This window comes from Peromyscus californicus, unplaced genomic scaffold (genome assembly GCF_007827085.1).
Source record: "Peromyscus californicus insignis strain IS unplaced genomic scaffold, ASM782708v3 Scaffold_20__1_contigs__length_68692818, whole genome shotgun sequence".
Classification (NCBI taxonomy): domain Eukaryota; kingdom Metazoa; phylum Chordata; class Mammalia; order Rodentia; family Cricetidae; genus Peromyscus; species Peromyscus californicus.
In genome coordinates, this window is record NW_026294503.1 from 49,686,477 (window position 1) to 49,711,513 (window position 25,037).

Sequence of the window (25,037 nt, forward strand, 5' to 3'; positions counted from 1 at the left end):
ACACAAGGCCTTAGAAACTGGTGGCAGACTGGAGAGCTGCGACTCACATCCAGCCCCTCAAAAAGAACTTGCTTTTTCCAACATCCCACATAGAGACATGGGCAGAGCCAAGATTCTTCTAGCTGATAAATCATGAACCTAAGGAGTCTCTGAGGTCATGTGGTGAACAGCTGCCCCCGCCCTCATACCCTCTGAGCCCCCAAGAACAGCTCTGCCCTCCCTGCTACTGGGTGAGTGACCACAGCAGCCACTGAGCTCTACAGTGCTCGGAGCTTCAGGTAACATAAGAGAAACGTGGGTAGGATGCTCCATGGGTCAGGGTCTGTGGGCCCCCTTCCCTGCAGAGAGCCCATTTTACAGATTCCAACTACCTTCCACAGAGGTGACTTCTCAAACACTTACCGAAAAGGAAGGGAACATGCTGTCTTATGAGGCTTGTCATGCACCATCCATCCCAGTGTGGAGTTGGAGAAGCCTCTGTGGAACCAGTTATAATCGACTTGGTCCACGCTCCTGCCTGCTGCCTGTTTGGGTAAGTGACCCAACCTCTCAGTTTCCCCATCGGCAAGATTAAGAATGGCTGCTCCTGCCATTGCCATGGAGAAGACCACACAAGATGATTGAGGTATTGCATAGGCACCTAGTTAACCTGCTAGGTCAGGGACTGCTATGTATTAGCGACTTAGCACGCCCCCAGGAGGACAATGCTATCAGCTGGCAGGTAACTCCAGCTTCTCACACATTACTAAAGCCCACGAAACTTGTACATTCTTTTTATGAGGTAGACAGCTGACTCCAAGACAACACAGCCAGGCACACACACTCAGTAAAATCACATAGGGATCAACATGAAAAAAAAATTTTATTTATTTTTTTTTTGGTTTTTCGAGACAGGGTTTCTCTGTGTAGCTTTGTGTCTTTTCCTGGAACTCATTTGGTAGCTCAGGCTGGCCTCGAACTCACAGAGATCCGCCTGGCTCTGCCTCCCAAGTGCTGGGATTAAAGGCGTGCGCCACCACTGCCTGGCCATGCTTGGGTCAGATGTCTTTTTTTTTTCCCCGGAGCTGAGGACTGAACCCAGGGCCTTCGCTCTACCACTGAGCTAAATCCCCAACCTCTGAAAATCATAAATGCAGACCAGGTATGGCAGCTAGTGGCCATAATCCCAGATACATGATGAATTCAGGACCAGCCAATACTGCATAAAGCCCTGACTCAAAACAGCAACAACAAATCTTAACTGCAGTACTACACAGGATCCAGAAATCCACTAAGAACATGTTGGCTAAGCAAGATGTAATTAGCAGTGCAAGAATAATCTAATATTAGGCTTACCAATGTATTCACATCTATTTATAGTTCCAGAGAGAAATAAGACATGATCATAGATGCCAAGTTCAACTCCCATTCTTGATTTTAAAAAGTAGGGTCCTTGTGTCTGGAGAGAAGCCTCCACGGTTCAGAGCACTTGCTGCTCTTGGATGACCCAGGTTCAGTCCCCAGCACCCACATGACAGCTCACAACTGCCAGCTGGATCCAGGAGATCCAGAGTCCTCTTCTGGCCTCCACATCTGCACTCACATGCACATATCCACACCAACACAGACATACACATAATTAAAAATAATAAACCTTTTAAAGTGAGTAAGGTGGAAAACAGTTGAGGAAAATACTGAATATCAGTCTCTGGTCCCCACATGAATATACACCCAAGTACACACATGTACACACAGCCACAGGAACATGTACGACACACATGCACGAACACATGTGCACACAACATACATACACACTCACACACAGCACACACAAAACATGCATGTATGCACACACACATTTTCAAAAAGTCAGTGCAGCTATAAATAATCAGAAGAACCCCATAGGAGTCCAACCAGATCTAACAACAGACTATAAAACTAAATCCCAGACAGGCACGGTGCTATATAGCTGCAATCCCAGCACTTGGGAGGCTGAGGGAAGAGAATCTCTACGAGTTTGAGACCAGCCTGGACAACATGGTAAGTTCCAGGGCTGTAGAGTGAAGCTCTGTCTTAAAATAAAAAACAGGGGAGCTGGAGAGATGGCTCAGGGGTTAAAAACACTAGCTGCTCCTCCAGAGGTCCTGAGTTCAAGTCTCAGCAACCACATGGTGGCTCACAACCATCTGTAATGAGATCTGGTGCCCTCTTCTGGCCTGCAGATGTACATGCAGGCAGAACACTGTACGAAAGGAAGAAAGGAAGGAAGGAAAGAATAAAACCCAGAGTTATTTAGGACAGGAAGAAAGGAAGGAAGGAAAGAATAAAACCTAGGGTCATTTACAACAGGAAGAAAGGAAGGAAGGAAAGAATAAAATCCAGGATCATTTACGACAGGAAGAAAGGAAGGAAGGAAAGAATAAAACCCAGGATCATTTACGACAGGAAGAAAGAAAGGAAGGAAAGAATAAAACCCAGGGTCATTTAAGTGTGTCAGTGAGTGAAGGTGCACCGCTAAGCCTGAGGACCTGAGTTCCATTATGAAAACCCACGTCAGGAGAGAACTGACTCCCACAAGTTGTCCTCTGATCTCCACACATGTGACGTGACACATATGTCACACATATAGACACAAAACATAAATGCAAAACACTTCTTTTCATACTTTTGGTTTTGAGCCTAGCCTTTAATGGCTCAGCCATCTCTCCAGCCTGTAACCTACTTTTTAAAAAACTCAACCCTCACGTCACAGCAGCCCAAGCCATCCCCTGCTCTGCAGTGCTGTAGACTAAGACTGCAGCTGCTGGAGGCCCATCACACACAAGACAATGCCAGCGATGGTGCGGAGGGGGGCTGTGGAGGGGGGAGCTGCAGAGGGGGGCTGCGGAGGGGGGCTGCAGAGAGGGACTGAGGAGGGGAGCTGAGGAGGGGGGCTGTGGAGAGGGTTGTGGAGGGTGGGCTGCAGATAGGAGCTGCAGAGGGAGCTGCAGAGGGCCTCTGCCCTGGGAATCCTTAGAGGGTGTTTGTGTTCTGGGGTTGGGGTTTTCACCCTCCCATAGATGGTCAGCCAATATAGTACCCTTGTCTGAGCTTCTCTGGTATGTCTCCTAGTTAGCCTTAACTGTCAACAGGTTGGCATTCTAGAGTTACCCGAGAAAGGAGTCTCCTTTGAGGGATTTCTCAGCTCAGATAGGCCTGTGGGCATGTCTGTCTTGAATGCTAATCATGGAGGAAGGCCCAGCCCATTGTGAGCAGCACCATTCCCTGGGCACCTGGTTCTTCTTGTATGTCCCTCCATGGTTCCTGCACTGACTTTCCTCAGCAATGGACCACTGAAGGCCCTATAAGCTAAAACACAACCCCTTCCTTCTCTACGTTTCTTCTGGTCAGCGACAAAATGTAAGCAGGATGTGTGTTTTTGTTACTCGGATGTAGAATCCTAACATATTCAAGACTCTCCCCCTTTAAACACAAACCCCACGCCCATCATCCTCTAGCCCCACGTGACCACAGGCAGACTGTCTCCAGTGGAAACTCCCAGTTATCGCTTCCCTGCACAGCTGCCAATCTGCAGACATGTGTTTCTGCCGACAATTTTCCTCCCCTACAGAACTGTCAGACCTCTCTATCCATACTCCCAGCTCCAGGTCCCCATGAGAACTGCAAGCCCGGGGCTGGAGAGATGCTCAGCAGTTGAGAGCACTCGCTGCTCTTGCAGAGGACTCAGGTTTGGTTCCCAGCACCCACATGGGCTCACAGACCATCTGTAACTCCAGTTCCAGGGAATCCAATGCTCTCTTCTGACCTCCACAAGACCAGACATGCATTCATGCAGGCAAAAACAACCAGACATATAAAAAAAAATATTTTTAAAAATCAATTTTAGCTTGTGGTGGTAGTTCACACCTTTAATCCCAACACTCAGAAGGCAGAGGCAGGTGGATCTCTGTGAGTTCAAGGCCAGCCTGGTCAATTTTAAATTGCAAGCCCCAGATCAGTTAGTAAAGTGCTTGCCTTGGTCCTGGAGAGCAGCATCTGGAGGACCCCTGGGGTTCACTGGTAGCCAGTCTAACTGGGGAGCTCCAAGCTAGCAAGGGACCCTGTGTCATAGGAGGTGAGCAGTATTGCTAAGGATGATGACTGAAGTTCACACAAATACACACACACACACACACACACACACACACACACACACACACACACACACCCCTGCAAGCCCCACCCTGCCAGCATTCTCTACCCCATGCATTGTCACTATCAAACAGAATGGATATTTTACCTTTTTATTTATTTACTTATTTACAAAACACAGCTGTTGCCTCAAAAAGAGTAATTTATTCTGAGCCTGGGACATGCTTTAACAAAGTCATCCTGACAGAACATCAGTTCCCCAAAGCCCTTAGTCTTGCCTGTCTTTGGTAACTTTGTTCATTGCTATACAGTGAATTCCTACAACAGTGTCTGGTATATGGAAACAATAAATACTTATAAGTTGAATGAATGAATGAGATGAATAAGATGATTAATGAAATCAAGGTGGTATTGGTGGATATTCAATGTGGGCCTGGGAGATGGCTTAGATACTCAGTGGGGGTCTGGGAGATGGCTTAGATACTCCATGTGGGCCTGGGAGATGGCTTAGATACTCCATGTGGGCCTGGGAGATGGCTTAGATACTCCATGTGGGCCTGGGAGATGGCTTAGATACTCCATGTGGGCCTGGGAGATGGCTTAGATACTCCATGTGGGCCTGGGAGATGGCTTAGATACTCCATGTGGGCCTGGGAGATGGCTTAGATACTCAATGGAGACCTGGGAGATGGCTTAGATACTCAATGTGGGCCTGGGAGATGGCTTAGATACTCAATGTGGGCCTGGGAGATGGCTTAGATACTCAATGGCGGCCCAGGAGATGGCTTAGATACTCAATGTGGGCCTGGGAGATGGCTTAGATACTCAATGGCGGCCCAGGAGATGGCTTAGATACTCAGTGGGGACCTGGCAGATGCTCAGTAGCGAGAGCACCTATACCAGCGTGAGGACCCGAATTCAGCCCATGTAAACTATCCTAGGCAATGTTGGTATGGACTTAAGAGGCAGAGTTAGGTGGATTCCTAGAGCAAGGAGACTAAGGACTGGACTGGATAGAAGTGGGGAAAGCAGAAAGCTAGCTGAGAGTCGGAACTCATCCCGCCCCCAGCGACCTCGCACCCCTGCCACAAGTCTTTCGGCCATGATGAGACATTGTAACTCCTACTAAACCATAAACTCAAACCCTTAAGCTGTTTGTTTTTTCTGGTGTTTTGTCACAGCAACGAGAAAAGCAGCTAATGCAGAAGGCTTAGTTTGTCTTTTTTAAAATTTGCTGGGGGGGGGGGCGCGTGCCACAGCACATGTGTGGAGGTCAGAGGACAACTTCTGAGAGCCAATTCTCTCCCACTGCGTGGGCTCTAGGGAGGGAACTCAGGTTGCCACGCTTGGTAGCAAACATTCTTATGCACTGAGCCATCTTGATGGCCCTTAAAAATTGTGATTTTTAGAAGAGGGAGGTGTTGGGGATCGAACCCAGGGCTTTGTGAGTGCTGAGCCCCTACTCTACCATGAAGCTATGTTCCCCAACTAGATTTTCATTAAGAATTGTCTTATACATTTGGAATTTTACCTCATGTGATCCCAACACTCAGGAGACTGAGGCAGAAGGACTGGGAATTGGAGGCCAGCCTTGACTACACAGTAAGACCCCCTAACTCAAAAACAAACAAAAGGAACCGAAACAGGGATTCTGGAGATGGCTAGGTCAAGTGCTGGCCACAAAAGCTGGCGACTCCCCAGAACCCACGTAAAAAGCCAGATGTGGCAGTGTGCACATGGAGTCCCAGCACAGGGATGTGACACAGGCTGATCTCCGGGGCTTGCTAGCCAGCCAGCTAGTCTGGCCAAATCAGCAAGCCCGAGATTCAGGGAGAGACCCTGTCTCAAAAAAATAAAGTGGGGGGTAACTGAGGAAGACACCCAGTGTCAATCTTAAGTTTCCACACAACACCACACACACAGAGACACAGACACATAGACACAGACAGACAGACAGACAGACAGACAGACACACACACACACACACACACACACACACACACACACACACACCAGAAATAAAAAGGAACCAAGACATTTTTAGCAGCTACAGCTAGCAAATGCCAGAATTTAATACGACTTACAACTTAACTACTAGAAAATTACTTCCATCAAGAGAGGGAGCCAGAACACAGAAAGCGAACATATATAAATACTTATGAGAACAGGTTTTTGTTTGTTTTGCTTTTAAATGCCTATGAAGACTGGAAGGAAGTATCCAAATGTCCAGCGAGCGTGAAGCTGTGGTTTCTTCCTGTTTCCCAGTTTTCTGTCACAGTTTTATAAACACACTAAGGCTTCCTGAACGCCAGGCACCATGCTAAACTTCCCTCCCATCTCACAATTCCATCAGCAGTTTTTTGGTGTGTTTTTGTTTTGTTTTAAACAGGCAGGGGTGCTGCCACAAGGAGAGGCTGCCCAGGAGCACAGTTGGCCCCAACTGGACTGTGAACCCAGCATCCCAAGTGCCCACTGTCCAGGCTGTTGGCAGATGGTGCTCAGAGCCAGGCAAGGAGCAAGGGCTGGACAGCAGAGCATGCACCGTGGCCCAACTGCCAGCAGCTCCCAGTGAAGGGAGTGCAGCCGGGGCTCAGTGGAAACTATAAGCTAAGAAAGCAGAGGGAGTACAGCTGCTGGGAGCAGCATTCAAGGCCACTGCAGGGAAGCCTGGGCCGAGGGAGGACAGGAAAGGCCCAGTAGCCCAGCCTAGTGAGGAGGTGGAGCTGGAGGGGCCGACCTCAGGAGCACAATGGCTGGCGGTCAGTGATTCCCCTCCAAGGATAAGTCTCTGAACAGTCTGGCAAGGGGTGGGGGCACTGGGATGGTGTCTCTCTGCTGTGGCGTGTGCATGCTAGCTCCTGGTCCTGACCCAACGCCGGGCTACACGGACAAGGTCCTCCCGAGAGCACACCTGGTCAGCAGTGGGTTCTGCTGGCTTCTGGATACCTGCCAACAGCAGAGGCCGAGAGGTCAATTTTCTTTGACAAGAGTCCAAGGGTGGCCCTGGGTCCTCTGGGCAGGATGAATAGGCTTCTGTGGCCTCAATAGGCCTTTTATCATCTTGTGCCTGGGTGCTGAGGGCCCTCCTTCCCTGGGACACAAAGCACAAAGAAGCTGTCCGAGGAGGCCAGGCTGCCCTGATGAGGCCCTGGATGAAGAACTGGTCATTCGGGTCCCATGTGAGCAATCCCAAGGGAAGTGGGGGGTGTGGGTGATGCAGATGGTCAAATCAGGCTGAGCTGGTCTGGTCTCTTCTAGGGGAAGTCCGGGCTCCCTCACCACATGAGCTAAGCTCTCCAGACAGCACCCCAGATCTGCCCTGCATTTCTCAAATGCAGTAGCCAGCCTTGACCCAGTTCCCTGACCAAATACCTCCGCAGAGGCCACATGTCCTTCAGCAGCAGTATCTACTCCCTGTGACAGCAGCTCAGTGCTCAGCTCCTGGGGTCCATCTGCACACTCACTCCCACACCAGGCTGCCTCTGACTGGCTGCGCCTTTCTAGACACATTAAGAGCTATCTGTACCCTGGGGCTGGATCCCTTCTGCGTGCCCACTCTGATCTGATCTTCATTCACATGATGGGAAACTGAGGCACAAGGCCTGTGTCACCAGTCAGGCATGCCACTGCTGCTTTGTGGCAGGGTCAGACCACTGCCCACATGCATCTGCCTGCAAGCCACACCTTCAGCCCTTTCCAGCTTCGTCCCAGTGATTTCTCACTTCCTATCAGTGAGGGGCCTTGCACCTTGCGGGACAGAGGTCACTGTAGGCAGCCAGCAAATGATGTCAGGCACATGAACATATGGTGTACACTCAGAGATGCTAAGGCAGATTTACACACACACACACACACACACACACACACACACACACACACACCCAAACCACCATCGGCAAGCACACATCGAAAATCCTCAGAACCCACTTCACAGTCAGGAAACCAGGGGCTGACATCCAGGCTGCCTGGGAAGGTCATGGTAGATGCTGGCACTCTGCGGCCTCCCCCTTGCCAGGGAGTGTGCGAGCTTCCTCTGGGGCGGCCTGTAGGACTCTAGTTCCCACAAAGCCATCCTTTATGCTCCCTCCGCAGCAGCAATGCCACAGAATCACCCACGTGACTGGCACAACACAGCACCTGCCACATCACCACCCACAGCCTGCCTCCAGGCCACTGTGATGTTCCTTGGCACATCTCATCAACTGAGGGGTCTCCAGGTGCAAACCCCCACCTCTGGATTCACCACTATGGTGGCTTTTATTTCCACACGAAAAACTAGCTCCATAACACTTTACAGGGTGCCCTGACCCAAAGGGAGCTGTGAGCCTCCTGAGATACCCCCCAGCCAGCACCTCCATCTCCCTAGGCTGCAGGTTATTTTTCCACTGAGCAGTCACCAGTCCCCTTCTCTGGCTTCCACTCATGCACTGCAGGGCAGGAGGTGAGTCACAGAACCTCAGACGCCCAGGGCCCACCCTCTCTAGCCACTCCCTGACTAGTACAGAGGTCAGCACCCAGGCTGGGAACTTGGGCCTCACTGTTCATTCATTTCTTCACCCTGCTCTCCGTGCCAGGCTCCGGCCAGGATCCAGACACCCTAGCTCCATCCACGTAGCTCCATCTCGTCTACAGTGGACCCGGTACCAGCTTGCTGCGGGTTCTGCAGGCCCAAGTGTGCTAAGCTTTTCCCATGTGCCCAGATAAAGAACCATCACACAAAACAGGACTCTGCACCCCCAGACCTGGGCAGACCCCAAGTGCTAACTGGCCCTGGGTCTTCCCCTCGCTTCACAGTCATCCAGGCCCCTTTGGGAGCAAAACAAACCCAAACACACCTTTCCCACGGCCAGGTGATCCTTCTTGCAGGCGCCTCGTCCCTCACCCGACTTCCTCCTCCTGGGACGGCCCACTCCATCACCATTCTCTTTCAGGTCTCTGCTCTGCTCTCACTTCTGCGACTACCCACCTTCTGAAAGCCAGGGGCGGGGTGCTTCCTCACGTGCCAACCCAGGACAGGACCACCCAGAAAAGAACAGGGCACCAAAGGGCACCCTCTGATGCAGACGTGTCGAAGGGTGAGAATGGACAGGCCACAGCTCCAAATCCAGGAAAGGTAGGTTCCTGCCTACTGCTACTGTGAGAGTCTGAGCAACTGCCTGCCAACCCCCCTAAGTCCCACTGGCTCCATGTGCCAACAGGGGTGACACTCCCCTGCAGAAAGGGAGCAGCACAGGTTGAGAAGAGCTCTGTACCACCCAGAGCGCTACAGAGAACTCTCCCGGGTGCACAGGCTCCCCTGACAGCCCTGGGAAGAGGGTGACCTCAGCTGAGCACAGCTGCAGCACCAGCTGAGGCTGATTCATCCCACCAGGTTCCCTGTCTGGAGAGGACTCCCGGGAGAACTGGGGGGAGGGGACAGGAGTACTCTGGAATCCCAGCCCCACCTCCCTGGCTGGCAGGATCTGGATTTCCCTGAGTCAGCAGCCCAAGCAGGCCAACCATGTCTGAGGCTCCAAATGTGGTGTTCCAGCTCTCACAGGGCCCTAAGGCAGCAGGGACTTAATGCCATGACGAACAGGGTAGAAATGCACCTCTAACTTGTCTTTCTCCCTTCACGCCGGCTGGCCCTGAACCCGAGCACACACATGGTCCTACTGATAGCCTCAAGCAGTGGCCCTGCTGGCCAACAGTACTTTCCACAGGTGGTGAGGTTTTTAACAGTCCTTAAGAGCATAACAGGCGAGCGTGGCAGTGGTGGCACACAATTTTAATCCTAGCACTGAGGAGGCAGAGGCAGGGGGATCTCTGAGTTCGAGGCCAGCCTGGTCTACAAAGTGTTTTAGGACAGCCAGGGCTACACAGAGAAACCCTGTCTCAAAAAAACAAAAAACAAAAAATAAAACAAAACAAAAAAACACTCCAAAGAGAGAAAGAGAGCCTGCGTAACAGGCTTTAAACAGTGTCCCAGAACTCCAGCTGGCAGTTATGACTGGTTCCTCATTCACTTAAGAGGAAACCAAGAGTTGAGAGGAAGGAACTATGCCCTCTCCCCACAGACCATCTCTGAGATGCCCTGAGGCTAGTGTAGTCTGCCCCTCATCCCCTGAGGTAGGCAGCAGTAGCCCATCCCACCCCGAATCAAAGAAATCTCTTTTCCCACTGTGTCTCTGCTCAGGAGGAAGCCCCCATCAAAGGCCGGCTCCCCAAGACCAGACACCCTCTCCATCAAGAGGCCTCTCCCACCAACCCAACACCCGATACAGTCCCGCATCCCGCACTGTGAGTTCCTGTGGGGGTGACTCGGGCACTGTCCACTGGGCTGGCACAGCAAGGAATACAGGAGAGCTGACTGGCACCGGAAGGGGCACCGGTGGGTGTGGGGAGGAGCCTGGTGGCAGGAATCTTGACCTCAGGAACAGAAGGAGGGAATGGAGGCCAGTTCCTACAGTACCAGGGAAAGGCTCCTGAGGGCCTGGAGCTGATGATACCTGAGGCTGTCCAAGAGACGGGCAGGAAAACAACTCCAGGCACAGGAGAGCAGAGTGAAGGAGTCCTGGGAACATCCCGAGTCACCGAGAGGAGCAGAGAGCCCTAAGAATCTTACTTAGGCTTCTGCTCTGTCATTAAAGTTGTGACCAGCAAAAGTGACAGGCGGCTGCTGTGGGCCAGACAGATGGAGGCCGGTGATGGCTCAGCAACACCACAGAAGCTGGCACTGCCGGTGAACGTGGGACAAGGAGGGGCATCTCGGGGCTTGTGGCCTGGGACATACAGAGGGGGCTGTGAGAACTCTCCCCAGGGAAGAGAAACAAACTTCTACCCCTTCCTTATCGGTCCCAAGACAAACCTAAGCGCGATTCCATCCAAGTCCAACTTGGGGAACCAAGGGTTTACTGGGCTTACTTACACAGTGCAGATGACCCCAAAGTAATCTCACCACTGAAAAGTCTCACCCAGCATGGATGACTTCTCCATGGCTGTATAGATGGAATCCCCCTCAGTTCGCTTCCCAAGCTCCATACTCCAGCACTTCCCAAGACCAAGAGGCCACTTTACTGACATCCATTCACATTTTTATCCAGCTGCCTTTCTCTAAGACCATTACGTGCTTTGCTTATTTGAAACTGGGTTTCATTCTGTAGCCCTGGCTGGCCTCACACTTGTGGCAATCCTTCTGCCTCAGTCTCACAGCTCAACTGTTGAGATTATAGGTGTGAGCCACCACACCTCAAACTCTCCACTTCCTCAGACTTAGCATGAAACATAGACAGCTTTAGCCCTTCGTCTCGAGGGAGACTGAGTCACGTGAAACATTCACTCCATAAGGCTGTATGCTCTTCTTGTGTTAATCTGCTTTGGTACTGGAATCTCCAGCAATATTCCCAAGATGAAGAAGACTATTCATTGCCTACATCAGTGGTGAGGCCTGGATGTCTGGGGGGTGTCGAGGCAGGTCCCACAACGGCATGAACAGGACACAGGGCAGTGGAAAGTGCTTGCTGCCCAAACAAAGATCTGAGTTTCATTCCATGTAAAAGCTGGGCATGGTGACATCACCTGTGATCCCGGCATCAGGGAGGCAGAGACAGGAAGATCCCTGGAGCTTGCTGGCCTGCCAATCTAGACAAATAGGTGAGCTCTGAGTTTGGTAAGAGAATCTGTCTCAAAAAATTACGGTGGAGAGTAAGTGAAGAAGACTTTCAGCTGACCTCTGGCCTTCATGGGCCTGCGTCACATACACATGCGTCACATACGCACAATCACACATACACATGTCCACACAAAAGGAGGACTGAAGAGGAAGAGGACCCCCAGAGTGAGCTGGCAGGGGTCTGCTCTAAGCCTGGACTGCATTAAGAGTCCTTCACTAGTTAGATGACTCCAAACCTACGAGCCTAAACAAGCCTCCCATCCCCAATGTCTGCATATCCCGGGGACAGCTGGTGGACACCATCCAGCCGATACATCCCTGCTCCACTCCGCAGCCCAGGGGCCTTGTAAAGTCCTGGAGCTCCTCTCATGTCTATGTTCTGGGGTCCTCATTTGCCCATGTGAAAAGTAAGGAAACTCTACCTGCCACCAATGGGCCTCAGTCTCTTCACCTGCCCAACAGGGCCCCAGGATGGAATGGTTAGGACCAGGCATTTCTGCTCTAGCTGGCTCTCATGGTCATGTCCTGTGTGAGCTAGTCAGGGTCCCCTTAGGGCCTCCTGAACCTGCCCCACCTCCCTTGCTGGTGACAAGGCTAGGCTGGCAGCATCCTGAGATCTTCCTGCTGCATTCCAGATCTCCAGAGCATTCTGCGATCTAGACCAAACTACCTGGAGCATGTCCCGAGGGTCTTCCCTCATAAGCCCCACCGGGATACTCCTAACCCACCCAACCCTATGGGACAGGAGGCCCAAGAGGGGGGCTGTAGATTGACTGTCCCTCAGAACAGTGACGGCCAGGGAGAGGAGTGAGCAAAGGCCACTCATGACAGGAAGGAGGACAACAGTTGTAGCCTAGGAGGCATCACAGGCACTCTTTGGCTTCTGAGCCTCAGTGGTAAATGATCCCATCTCTGAAACGGGGAAGGGACTGGTAGCTGGACAGATCAGTTACCACCAACTGTGAGAGCTGCCCTGATCACACAGGAAACAGGCTAACAGCAGAGACGCCATGGAGTAAATTCATGTCTGGGGGGCGGGGGGACAAGGAGAGTGGACACATTGGGTTGTTGAAAGTTTCCAGGGAGGCTGGAATACAGCTCAATGACGAGACATTTGCCTAACACACACACACACACACACACACACACACACACACACACACACACTGCCTCGGGTTCCATCAGCAGTGCCAGACACGCACAAGGTTCCCAGGAGTGGCCCTGTCCAAAGGTGAGCTGATACAGTGGACAGTGTGGTAACAAGTGGGTAGACTGAGGCAGAGGGGCTGGAGGGAAGCTGAGTTTCCAATGAAGCCAGTGAGTGCCACCGCTGGATTAAGAGCAGTACTTGCCCAGTGCCCCAGCCCAGGCCAAGTGCTTCCCAGCCCATGAGCCTACACCATGTGCTCAGCACAGACAGGCTGGTCTGTGGAGGAAGGGTGTTCCAGGTATGGATCCAGAGGTGGGGACATCTGGAATGTTCAGGAAGATATATCTGGTCAAGACATGGCTGAGGAACCTTCAAAGCCATCGTGAAACAGCCCAGCAGCCTACCCTCGGGATCCAAGCTCCGTGTGTCTACCTCACCAGGGGACCTGGAGGATGCTCTGCAGGAAGCTTCCAGGGTTACAGCCTGTTGGCCAGAACATGCCAGGATTCACCCCTCTGACAGGGTTTGAGTGCAGGGTTGAGAACTCTGCCCTCTAGAAAGCTGAGTGCACCCAAACCCAAGATGATAAAAGTACCATTCAATGCTCTGTTCCCCACCCCCGTCCCCCCACCGTTATTTATTTATTATTATTATTAGTTTTAGTTTTCCCAGACAGAGTTTCTCTGTATGACCTTGGCTGTCCTGGAACTCACTCTGCAGACCAGGCTGGCCTTGAACTCACAAAGATCTGCCTACCTCTGCCTCCCGAGTGCTGGGATTAAAGGAGTGTGCCACCACCACCCACCCAGCTTCTGGGCCCCATTTTTTCGTTGTTAGTTTTTCTATAAAATGTGGAATCCTGCCGGGCGGTGGTGGCGCACGCCTTTAATCCCAGCACTCGGGAGGCAGAGGCAGGCGGATCTCTGTGAGTTCAAGGCCAGCCTGGTCTACAGAGCGAGATTCAGGAAAGGCGCAAAGCTACACAGAGAAACCCTGTCTCGAAAAACCAAAAAAAAAATAAAATAAAATAATAAAAAAATAAAATAAAATAAAATGTGGAATCCAGTCCTATTTCTCAGGGAGTTACGAGGATGGAGTGAGACATGGCTTACAAGGCTAACTACGTAGCAGCCCCAGGGGAGGTGTTAAGAGGCATAACTAGAAGAAGGAAGGGCCAGGTGCTGCTGAGCATTGGTGGGCATGCAGTGTAGGAGGGGGCCAAGTGGACATGCAGGTGTCATGGGGAGCCAGCCTGGGCTGTGGTCAGAGGCCTAGCTCCCAGACCTCCCCGTCCTTAGCTGGGAACAAACGGCTCTGAGCCTCTAGAAGCAGGACAATCCAGAGATCCCAGGCAAAGATCTCTCAGGTGAGGAGACAGATTGAAGACTAACAGACCAACAGGGTGCCTGGCTGGGAGCCTCATCTGGTGCCGCTCCTTCCTCAGCTCCTTGCACACACAATCTCTCAATGCAGGCTCTCCCTCAGCTCCTTGCACACACGCTCTCTCAGTGCGGGCTCTCCCTCAGCTCCTTGCACACATGACCTCTCAGTACACTCTTTCCTCAGCTCCTTGCACTCACGCTCTCTCAGTATACTCTTTCCTCAGCTCCTTGCACACACACTCTCTCAGTGCAGGCTCTCCCTCAGCTCCTTGCACACACACACTCTCAGTGCGGGCCTCTTCCCAGGTTCCTCCCCTACCACAGCTCACTTTCCTTTCTGCTTTTGTGCCAATGTTTAAAAAGTTTCTCTGTGAGTTTGGTGAGCATCTGTCCTCTAGCAATGGCCCTAGCTCGGCCCTTGGAGGACAGACTCTAAGAATGGCCTCCCAGGCTACTTGGTCAATATAGAAACCTATTTGTGAAGCTGAGCTAAGTGACTAACAAGATAAAACCAATTAGATAAATTATGGCCCAGCCACTTTAAATTTAAAATGTTTGGTATTTAAACGTTTTGAGACTGGATCTCATAAGTAGCCCAGGCTAGGCCAAAACTTGCTGTGTAGACTTAACTAGCCTCAAAGCGATCCTCTTGCTTCCAATGTTCTAGGATTGCAATTGCATACCACTGCATCCAGCAAGTTTGCTTTATCTTTAAAAAAAAAACTATTTTATTTATTTATTCATTCATTTATTTGTTAAGGTATCCCTCTGTAGCCCTGGCTGGTCTGGAACTCACAGAGACCAGCCTGCCTCTGCTTTCTGAGTGCTGTGATCAAAGGCATGCACCAACCACCACACCCAGCAAATTACCTCTTTAATTGGCTAGATTGTTTGGCGACTTGGAAGATGCTTTTTAACAAGTGGCCTATGTGGAGCGTCTCTTCAATGGACTCCTGTGTTGTTTTTTGTTTTTTACTCTTTTGGGGGGGGGGGCTGCCACCCAGCTCCCAAATAAATTCACACACGGAGGCTTATTATTACTCATGAATGCCCAGTCTTACCTTGGCTTAGTTTCTAGCCAGCTTTTCTTAACTTTAAATTATCCTGTCTATCTTTTGCCTCTGGGCTTTTCCTTTTCTTTGATTCTTACTCCGTAGCTTGCTGTGTACCTGGGTGGCTGGCCCCTGGAGTCCTCCTGCTCCTCTGGCCCTTACTTTTCTCCCCTTCTCCCAGATTTCTCTGTCTCTCCTCTCTGCCTGCCAGCCCCGCCTATCCTTTCTCCTGCCTCACTATTGGCCGTTCAGTTCTTTATTAGACCAACAGGTGTTTTAAACAGGCACAATAACACGGCTTCACAGAGCTAAACAAATGCAACATAAACAAAGGGAACACACCTTAAAATAATATTTCCCAACACTCTTGGCTAAGTTGAGTCTCAGGAGCCTTCCCAGCTTGGTGAAGGAGCCAAGGAGCCTCTGGGTCAGAAGAAAGCCAGAGGGTAGGAAATGACTCAGCCAAGCCACAGAGCAAGACAGCACAGTATTGTCACCCGGGGCCCAGTGATGTCAAGAAGGCTGGCTACAGATGGCCTTGCAGCTGAGACCATGGTCTCTTTAGAGCTCAAAGCCCAGAGCCCTCAGGTGCAATGAAGGCACAGGGTTTCCACTTGACCAGTGCCTTGGGGTTGCTCCGGTCCTAGGACCAGCAGAAGCCAGAATTACAGGCCTTGAAATAGGCCCCAGAACCGAAAGCAGTATTGCTACCCCTCTGTACAGACACACTTCCTCCCACCACGCTGGCCCACAACCAGCTCACAGCCATCGGGCTGAAGGGCCACTGCCATCCCAGGAGAGCCTTGCCCAGTGACTGCAAACCAGCCTGAACTTCAGAACAAAGGAGCCATCTCTTCAGAGGCTTTGTTTGCCCTCAGCTCACTAGCCCACTCCCATTCTTGGGACCACTTTCCCTGTCTTAACAACTCTATTTCTAGATCCTTAAAAAAAAAAAAAAATCCTATGGGCAGACATCCCAACAGACATCTTTACCCCAGGCACTGGCTCAGCCTGTGTTGCCTCCACCAGAGGTTACACTGAGCCCGTGCGTGCCACGGCTCATCTCCTACTTGCTCCTCTTCTGTGTGATTCCCGTGTCCCCACAGAGCCTGCCTCCTTTGTTACAGTCAGGACACAGAGATGGTGCTTGGCCAGGGTCCCACAGTCCTCCTCCTCTCCAGCCATACCTGCCACAGAATCCCCAGCCACCACTTAAACCCTGCGATGATGTCTGCCTAGAAAAAGGCCAGGTCAGCCGGGGGTGTGCGGGGGTGTGCGGGGGCCCATTCCAATTCAAAAGGTGGTCCCAGGGGCCCGGCACACTTGAGAACAAGGCAGCAGGTCTTCCTTTATCTTTCTTGAACCTTCTCCAGGTTGCCTCTCACTCTGTGACCTCAGGACAGCCAGTCCTCTCTCAAGTGCAGCTTCCTCACCTTGGAAACGGGGTGATGGCAGAGCCTCCCTCCACAGGAGCCAAGCTACAACAAGTGCTACAGGTGCAGGGGCATCGGGCCCGTGGCACAGTGTGCAGAGTTCTGCGTGGTAACACCTGCCCTGACCCAAAAAAGCCACACCTACAAAGCTCCCAGAGGCCAGGCCTGAGAAGTACCAAATTCTCAGACACTCAACCCAAACCGCTGCTCCGGCCTCAACTCTCACAGGCCCCTCCAAATTGCCCAGCATTCCTCCTCCATCCAGCCTCCCCCAGACTCAGGTCTGCCCAGAGGCCAATATCATTCACAAACCCTTCTCCTGGGTTTAGCTCTTGTATCTGTGACCCTTTCCTTGATCCATCTCAGCCAAGCAGCCATATGTGCCAACCTGGCAGACACCAGGGACATACTGGCATCCTGAGGACAGGTCTGGGTGGGTCTCTGTTCTGTGCAGTGCCTGAACTCAGGTACATCCTGCCACTTGTGGTGGAGGGCACAATACCACCCCTCCAAACCTGTGTCCCAGGCAGTGCCATGAGACCTGCCACTTAGGCACACTTCAGGGGATAAACAGAAGGAATGGGCACAGAGCACTCCTTCCAATCTGCAGCACTATGGACCAGGATGGACCCCTATACCATCTATCAGACAATGAAGCCCAACACCCAGGCATGAGGCTTAAAAATTACTCTGTCAAAACAGAGACAAAGGCAAGCAGCAAGATGTGGACCCCGGCCCCCCAGAACTCACACTGGTTGGTGAAGCACACTGCCTATTTAAGACGGGCCCTGTGTCGCCATCCAGGGAACAGGAGAAGTCCCACCCCTACGAGAAGCAGTGGGCCTCTAGATGGCTGCATCACATTCGTGGGCACCAAACCACTGAGGCAGAGCAGAGCTCTCTGGGAGCTACAGAGTCTTAAGTCGTTTCCTATGGAAACATCAGAATCTTGCACGGGCAGCCGTAATCTTGGCTGCTTCCAGCAGAGTTTTTTACTTAACCTAGCAATCACCTATGCAGCTGTCTTCTCTCTCCCCTGCAGTGAAGCCAGGACCAGCCTCAATCCCTGGCACACAGCAAGTGCCCCCAAAATGTTTTGACTGAGGCCATCACAGAAGAGCATTAAAAAAAAAAATCAGAGCCGGGCGGTGGTGGCGCACGCCTTTAATCCCAGCACTCGGGAGGCAGAGGCAGGCGGATCTCTGTGAGTTCGAGGCCAGCCTGGTCTACAGCGCGAGATCCAGGAAAGGCGCAAAGCTACACAGAGAAACCCTGTCTCGAAAAAAAAAAAAAAAAAAAACCAAAAAAAAAAAATCAGATTTGTAGCTCCAAGGTGCCTTTCATCCCGAGAGCCAAGTGATCATCCTTATGCAGGTAGGGCCAGCAACTTCATTCTCATAAACAGACACTGACTCAGAACCACCTCAGGAGGAAAACAAGAGCCTGAGAGGACACAGCGTAGCTCTGAGTAACAAGCTTTACTTAAACACCGAAATTCATTTATAATGGGCTGGGAGTGTCACTCAGTGATAAAGCGTGTGTTTAGCGTGATATATGAGGCTTTTTAGGTTCAATTCCCAACACCAATAAATTTACTAATAGACCCAACAGGTTGTCACAGCTGTAAAGTGAGCACGACAAGATGGAATCCAAAGGACAAAACTGAAACACAAAAGCAAAACAAAACAAGAATGTAACGCTGCCCTGCGGGCTGAGAGGGTAAGGGACTGCGTGCCAGGCGTGGAGTACTCTGACAGGGTCCTGAGTTCCTACATCCTGAGTGTGGGGGCCGACCAGCAGACCCAGGATGGATAATATCCACCATCCACTTGACACTTACAGAAACAAGCCTCTGGGCAAGTCTTTGAGGGATTATCTGGATTGGGTTAATCCATGCGGGGAAACAAACCTTGAATATGGGCAGGCCCACCTCATGGGGTGGGGGGCCTGGACTGAATGAAAAGGAGAACATGAGGTGGGTGCCAGCATCTCTCTCTCTCTCTGTGTCTGTCTGTCTCTCTCCCCCTCTCTCCTTCGGCTTCCTGGTGCAGATACCATGTGACCAGCGGCCTCAAGCACCTGCTGCCATGATGAACTCTATCCTTGAATTTTGAGCCAAAACAAATCAGTCCTTCCCTAAGTTGCTCTTGTTAGGTATTAGTCACAGCGACTCAAAAAGTATCTACTGTGAGGCTCTAACCCAACTGAACCATAAGCCCCTCTCAGGCTTCCCCCTTCCTCTCTGAACATCAGATTTCTCATTGTGAAGAGAACATTCTCTTCTAAGAGACCAAGGCTCAATTCTCCTTGGCCATCCACACAGCAGGGAAATGTCTCATTTGTTCCCAACATGTTTACTAAGCTCATGTTCTGTATGTGTCCCCATGTCAGGCACCAACATGAGGACTGGGCAATGCCCTCATGGTTCTTGATTGCTGGAGGGACAGCCACACAGCTCATTGCAATGCCACAGTCGTGCCAATCGTCTGGGACAGAGGGGACAGGGCTGTGTGACTGGGTATGGAGGACGGGTTCCAGGCAACCACAGGGAGCAGACTCAAAGGGGAACTTGCAGTGCACGAGGCGCAGACAAGTAGGAACGGCTTCCCATGCAGAGAAAACAGCAGCACACACAGACATCCAGAAGCTCAAAGCAGGAGGGTCTAAGGACGCTCTAGAGGATGGAGGGAGCCTGGTATGTGAGGGAGGACTGAAGGCTGGCAGAAGTGACAGTCACTGTATGGGGTAACGGGCACAGCAGACCTGGCTGGGGATGTGGGGAGGCTCTGGGGTCATCCTAGCCAGCGGTCAGTCAGCTATGCTCCTTCCTCACTGGGTGTCCCTGAACAAGACTCCTTACGGGTGGCGGATTATATTCGTGCTTGGCAAAAGTGATACTGTGTCAGGAGGGTTGAGCTGGCAGAGCATGCACAGAGCACTTGGCATGTAGTGAGTTGCCAGGTAAGGCTAGGGTAACGGGTTCGCTGCTCTTAGGGAACGACCCTGCAGGCTGTCCAGTAGAGACTGTGATGACGCTCTCAGGCCAAGAACAACAGAGGTAGGTGTGTGCAGGGGGAGTGTGAAGGGGCTACCTGGAGCTGCTGAGGTCACAGGGCCGAAGGGCTTGCAACAGATGGTCCCCCAGACCCTCCCCAATTCAGATATTCTGTGCCAAGTGACAGCTGGTCACGACAGGTTGGGCACACAGTGCTCAAATACATGTATACAGAGTCCATCAATAAGGGCACTCCAATTCAGCCACAAACCATCCTCTGGACCCCTTTTTGAGGAAACCACTAAAATCTATGTTTTCATTCATTCCCACCTCAGAAGACACCCCCAGGTGGCCGTACCTGCCTGACAAGAGAACTCCACTCAAGGTGGGCTATGCTAGACCCTGCTGCCTGAGAAGGTCAGGTGCTAAACAGGCCTCCTTCAAAAAACAATTGAAATCCACTTCCTGTCCTCACCAAGACTCCAGGGTGTGGCCTACCAAGGGACCTTGAGTGCCAGGCTTTATCCTGTCCTTGCTACTCTGTGGCCTTACCAAGGTACACTTCCACTTTGGAGCACTCATAGAATCTAGAAGGCTGTCACCCCCAGCACACACACACACACACCCCACACACAAAGCCAAGCCCACACTAAGAGGGAGGTTGGGGTGAGGGGACACTGACAACATGGAATGAAGTCATTCCTTGCATGAAGAAGGGAGGGGTCTTTTTACAGAGAAAAATGACAAGCCCGAGACTAGAGTGGAGGGGGCTCCTCTGCATGGGCATGGGCAAATGCATCAGTAATGCATTACCTCGCATCCAAGAAGACCCCACCCACACCATCAGTCCCAGGCCCTTTCAAACAATGAGACACCCCCACCCCACCCAGCAGATGAAAGACTCCTTAGACCAGAATCACCCGGCTAAGCTGCAGCAAGCCCAGATTCCGGCGCCAACTAGGCGGGGTCAAGGGGCAGAGGCCCAACAGGTCCCTGGTAGAGCTAATGGACAAGAGGGCCTTTGGGTGCAGAAAGACAAAAGACTACAGCAAACAGGAGACACAGCCTTCCATGTGGGCTGGGGATGCGATCACGGCACGTTGCCTCGCGCGCTGGACTAAAGGCCTCTCGAAATCTCACGCCCACACTCCCCGCAGCAGCAGTGGGGGCCCCCGGGTCTTCCCGGAGAAGGCAGAAGAGTTGCAGAACCACGAAGAGGAAGGAGGAGCTGGGACAGTCATCCTGACGGTCAGAGGGAGACAGAGACGCAAAGACGCAAGGCTCGGGATTCTGTGGTACCGAAAAGAGACTGAGACCTGGGGTCCCGAGAGACAGAGCGCAGGGCCCCGGGGACGCACGGAGGACAGGGAGCACAGGGGGACGCGCGGAGGTGGACACGCGCGGACACTGGCGCGCGCTCCCGGCACTGTCACTCACCCAGGCCGCAGACCTCGCGGCGCAGGTTGAGGCGACCGCGCTCCTCCGCTATGGCGCGCAGCATGTGCTGCAACGAGCGCTCCTCCGCTTCGGCGCCGTCCGCGGGCTCCCGGGAGGCGGCCGGCTGCGCGGACGGCCCAGCCCGGAGCCCCGCGGGCGCGGACGCCGAGGCACAGGCCCGGCCCGGCGGCCGCGCGGAGGCCATGCCGGGCCCCGGCTCATCGCCCGCGCCGCGCCCGCGGGGGCCCCCGGCACGCCCCGCCGCCCGCGCCCCGCCGCCGCCCGCCGCGAGCACCAGTGAAGCCACAATCCGCTTTTGTGCGCGTCGCCGCCGCCGCCGCCGCCACTGCCGCCGACCCGGGAGCCCAGCCCAGCACTGCCAGCCTCCGCTCCGCCGCCGCCCGCGCGCGCCCGCCACCGCCCAGGCCCCGCCCTCTGCCTGGCCACGCCCCTAAACCCGCCCTTTCCCCGCCTCCTACCCTCAAAACCCCGCCCCAATCTCTGGCTAAGGCGGTGAGTTGTCCCTGGTCCTGCCCCCTCTCCTGGCCCCGCCTACTTCCTTGCGGCCAGCTTCTGCCAACTTCGGGTGCCCACCGCGGCCTCGCTGCAACCTGTCGCGTCAGGTCCTCCCCACATCTTCCTTGGTCTCCTGACCTTCCCTGCTGCCCGTGCTCCCCCACCTTCTCCCAGCCCCACTCCGCCCCCCACCTCCCTCCAGCAGAGTCACGCCTATGAGCCGCCCCCTCTCCGCCGATTTTGCGCTCAGTCACTGCCCTGTGCATTCCCTCCTGTCTCCACCACACCAGCTTTGCTTATTTCTTCCTGAACCTTCCACCTAGGTTCTGCTGAAAATTTGCTTCCCAGGACTCAGCAAGAAGTAACCACCTCCGAAAGGTGGTCTCCTAGGGGGTCACCGGTGCAGGATGGGTAGCCTCAGTTCCCTCGCCTGTACACTGGCGGGAGGAGGACTGGGGAGTTGTTCCCTGTGCTGAGGAGGTATGGAGAGACCAGAGGTGGATGAGGTCAGCTGGCATGTGATTCTGATGAAGGCCAAGGTCCAGCTAGGCATCCATCCCTGAGCTAAGAGAGGAGGATCCAGGGAGGCAGCCTTTCCCAGGACTGGGGTGAGTGGCCTTGTGCACGGCTGCCCTCAGCCAGCTGTGTCTCCATGTCAGTCAGCTCCTGCAGTCATACTAAGCATAAAGCCCTGCCCCGACTCTTCACCCTGTCTGGAGTGTCCTTCTCCCCAGTCTCCTAATGCTTTCTTCTCCCCTTTGGGTCCCAGTGCCCTCAGATACGTTTCCTCAAAACCCCACCTGGCCTGGCTCTCCTTCCGTTTCTCTGCACCGCACCCTTACCATCTCCTGACATCACATTGCACAGATGTAGAAGGCCTCGCGGTCTTACCGAGAACCAAATCACCCAGCACCATTACCTTGGACTTGGCAGGCATCTGAATGGCAAGAAAGCACACACCTGTTGTGTCAGCCACGGTGTTTTCCCACGGCGACACTGTGTTCTGCAAGTCTGTCTTCTGACAGCTGTATTCCCAGGGCCAATCAATTCAGGCTACATGCGGGACAATGGAGGAGAGAGGCCTGCCAGGAAGATTGCCTTGGGAGGCATGGTAGTAAGGTGGGTTGGGACCATGAGGTGTGGAAACCACTCCAGAGCAGGAAATGCACAACTTCGACCCACTGTTCAACCCTCACCTGGAGATTTGTGCCACTGTCCCCTGACACCCTCAGAGCAGGGCCTGAGTCTGACTCCTTCCATGGTCCCAGAGTCAAGCACAGGAGGGACTCTGTAAAAAGGTGTGCATCAAAGGAATGAATGGCCTTTCTCTTCTCTCCCCGGGCCTGTGACCCCCATCTGCTAATGAGGACACAGCACAGAGGTTGAGGTGACCAGGTGTGAGCCTGGAGAGCTGGGGTTTGGCTACTGAGAATGAGGGGAAGGATATGGCCATCAGACAGCGTGTTCGAGGTCTCAGAAGCTGGCAGTGTTATGCTTCCTTACTTCCAGGGAAGCCATGTCACTGCCTACGCATCCCGACTGCCAGGCCAGGCTCTGGCCTGAAATCCTTGCTGCTCCAACACCATCATCACCACCTCCCCTGGGAAGCCTTCTGAGGAGTTTGACCAAAGCACTGCGTCCTTAGCCGCTTCGAAATCCCTCTCCCTCGACCCCACACAGTCGCCTCCAAAGGACCAACATCAAATCAATTCATTCCAGTTTCCCTGGCATCCATTCCAGGACAGGTGCCAGAATGTATTTGTTGAACAATACACGAACATTACTTGGATTTTCTCATCAGTAACACTCATTGTCCACATGGGGACTCCTCTGAGAAGCAGGCATAGGATATCTTGCTGTGATAGCCAGTGAGCCACACTTTCCCGGCTCCAGGGCTCTGTTTCTTGATCTGGGTTCTGATCACTTGGTCCATGTTTTTTTTTTTTTTTTTTTTTGGTTTTTCGAGACAGGGTTTCTCTGTGTAGCTTTGCGCCTTTCCTGGATCTCGCTCTGTAGACCAGGCTGGCCTCGAACTCACAGAGATCCGCCTGCCTCTGCCTCCCAAGTGCTGGGATTAAAGGCGTGCGCCACCACTGCCCGGCCACTTGGTCCATGTTAAGTAAAGCAAGTTGAATATGAGTGTGGTCAGTTCATGTCTTTAAAATAGGAGAGCAAGCAGGCTTGCTGGTGCACACCTGTAATCCCGGCACTCAAGATAGGAGGGCCGTGGGCCAGTGAGATATAGCTCAGTGAGTTCATATGCCTGCCACCAAGCCTGACCTCCCGTGTTCGATGTTAGGGACCCACATGATGGATGGAGAGAACCAGCTCTGACTAGTTTTCCTCTGACCCTCACATGTGTTGAAAGGCCAAGCAGATGCCGTAACAGGCTGCTCAGTCTTCTCTCAGAGATCGGGCCTCAATTTCAGTTTCCTGAGACTTAAGCAAGCAGTTTCTGGGAGGGCTGTGAACAAAAGACATAGTCCTTGCAGTAGCTCCCTTTCTGCGTGTACTCGGACTGCTCAAGGTTCAGCCTGTTGTTTACTGTCTGGGACCCCTCACCAACTTAGAGCTATGTGCATGGATCAAGGACAGAGCCTGGGCCACTGAGTCAAGCCCCATAGTAAGTGCTAGGCCAGCCAGCCTCCATGGCAGCTCAAGGACAGTGCCTGGGACTTGTCCAGGCCTGCCCAAAAATGATAACTGTAACCCCCAACTAACCCTAGCCAATTAAAAGTTACTAACATGATTGCCACTCGCATAAACCAATCCTGACTCTGTTCCTATGTAGTCTGTACACCCCAAGCCCCCTTTGCTTTAAAAACCCTGCCCCATGGCTACTTAGGGTCTCTCCTGCTCTGCTGCTGCATCAGATGGATGGAGAGTCCCGAGTTAACTCGTAACAATACAAAGACTCTTTGCTTTTGCATCAGATTCAGTCTCTTGGTGGTCTTTGGGGGACTCTGGGTACAACAGTGTGTTGTGGTGCACATGCCCACACATGAATATATACAAAAGGATTGACTGGACTGTCAGCCTGGGTCCATAAGACTTAAAAAAAAAACCTGACCGTCAGAAAGATTTGACAATGATAAATGTCTTGTTAGTCCAATGGGGCTCAGCGGGACTCCTAACCGCCTATGGAACCATAAGGCAATAAATGTGTCTTAGTTGTGTTTAATATTAATTTGTTATGGCAGAAACACAATAAAACTTAAGTTATAAATGACCTGCATTCGCCTTTGTCTGGCCGGTCTGTTTTTCTATTCTGCTCTCCACTTAACAGAACACACTGACAGGAACCCAGCTGC

General features: G+C 52.6%; 1 protein-coding gene across 2 annotated transcripts in view; it reads right to left on the reverse strand.

The window, feature by feature from the left end:
* Window positions 1-22,007, reverse strand: part of Kiaa0930 (KIAA0930 ortholog) — a 41,377-nt gene extending 19,370 nt beyond the window's left edge. The window contains exon 1 of one of the 2 annotated variants that reach the window (XM_052748536.1): window positions 21,767-22,007. In XM_052748536.1, the coding sequence (XP_052604496.1) occupies window positions 21,767-21,992 (226 nt within the window). In that variant the 5' untranslated portion in view covers window positions 21,993-22,007. Of the gene's footprint in view, window positions 1-21,210; window positions 21,371-21,766 lie in introns of those variants that run through there. The other variant, XM_052748537.1, reaches the window with a different exon arrangement.
* Window positions 22,008-25,037: the final 3,030 nt, after the last annotated feature.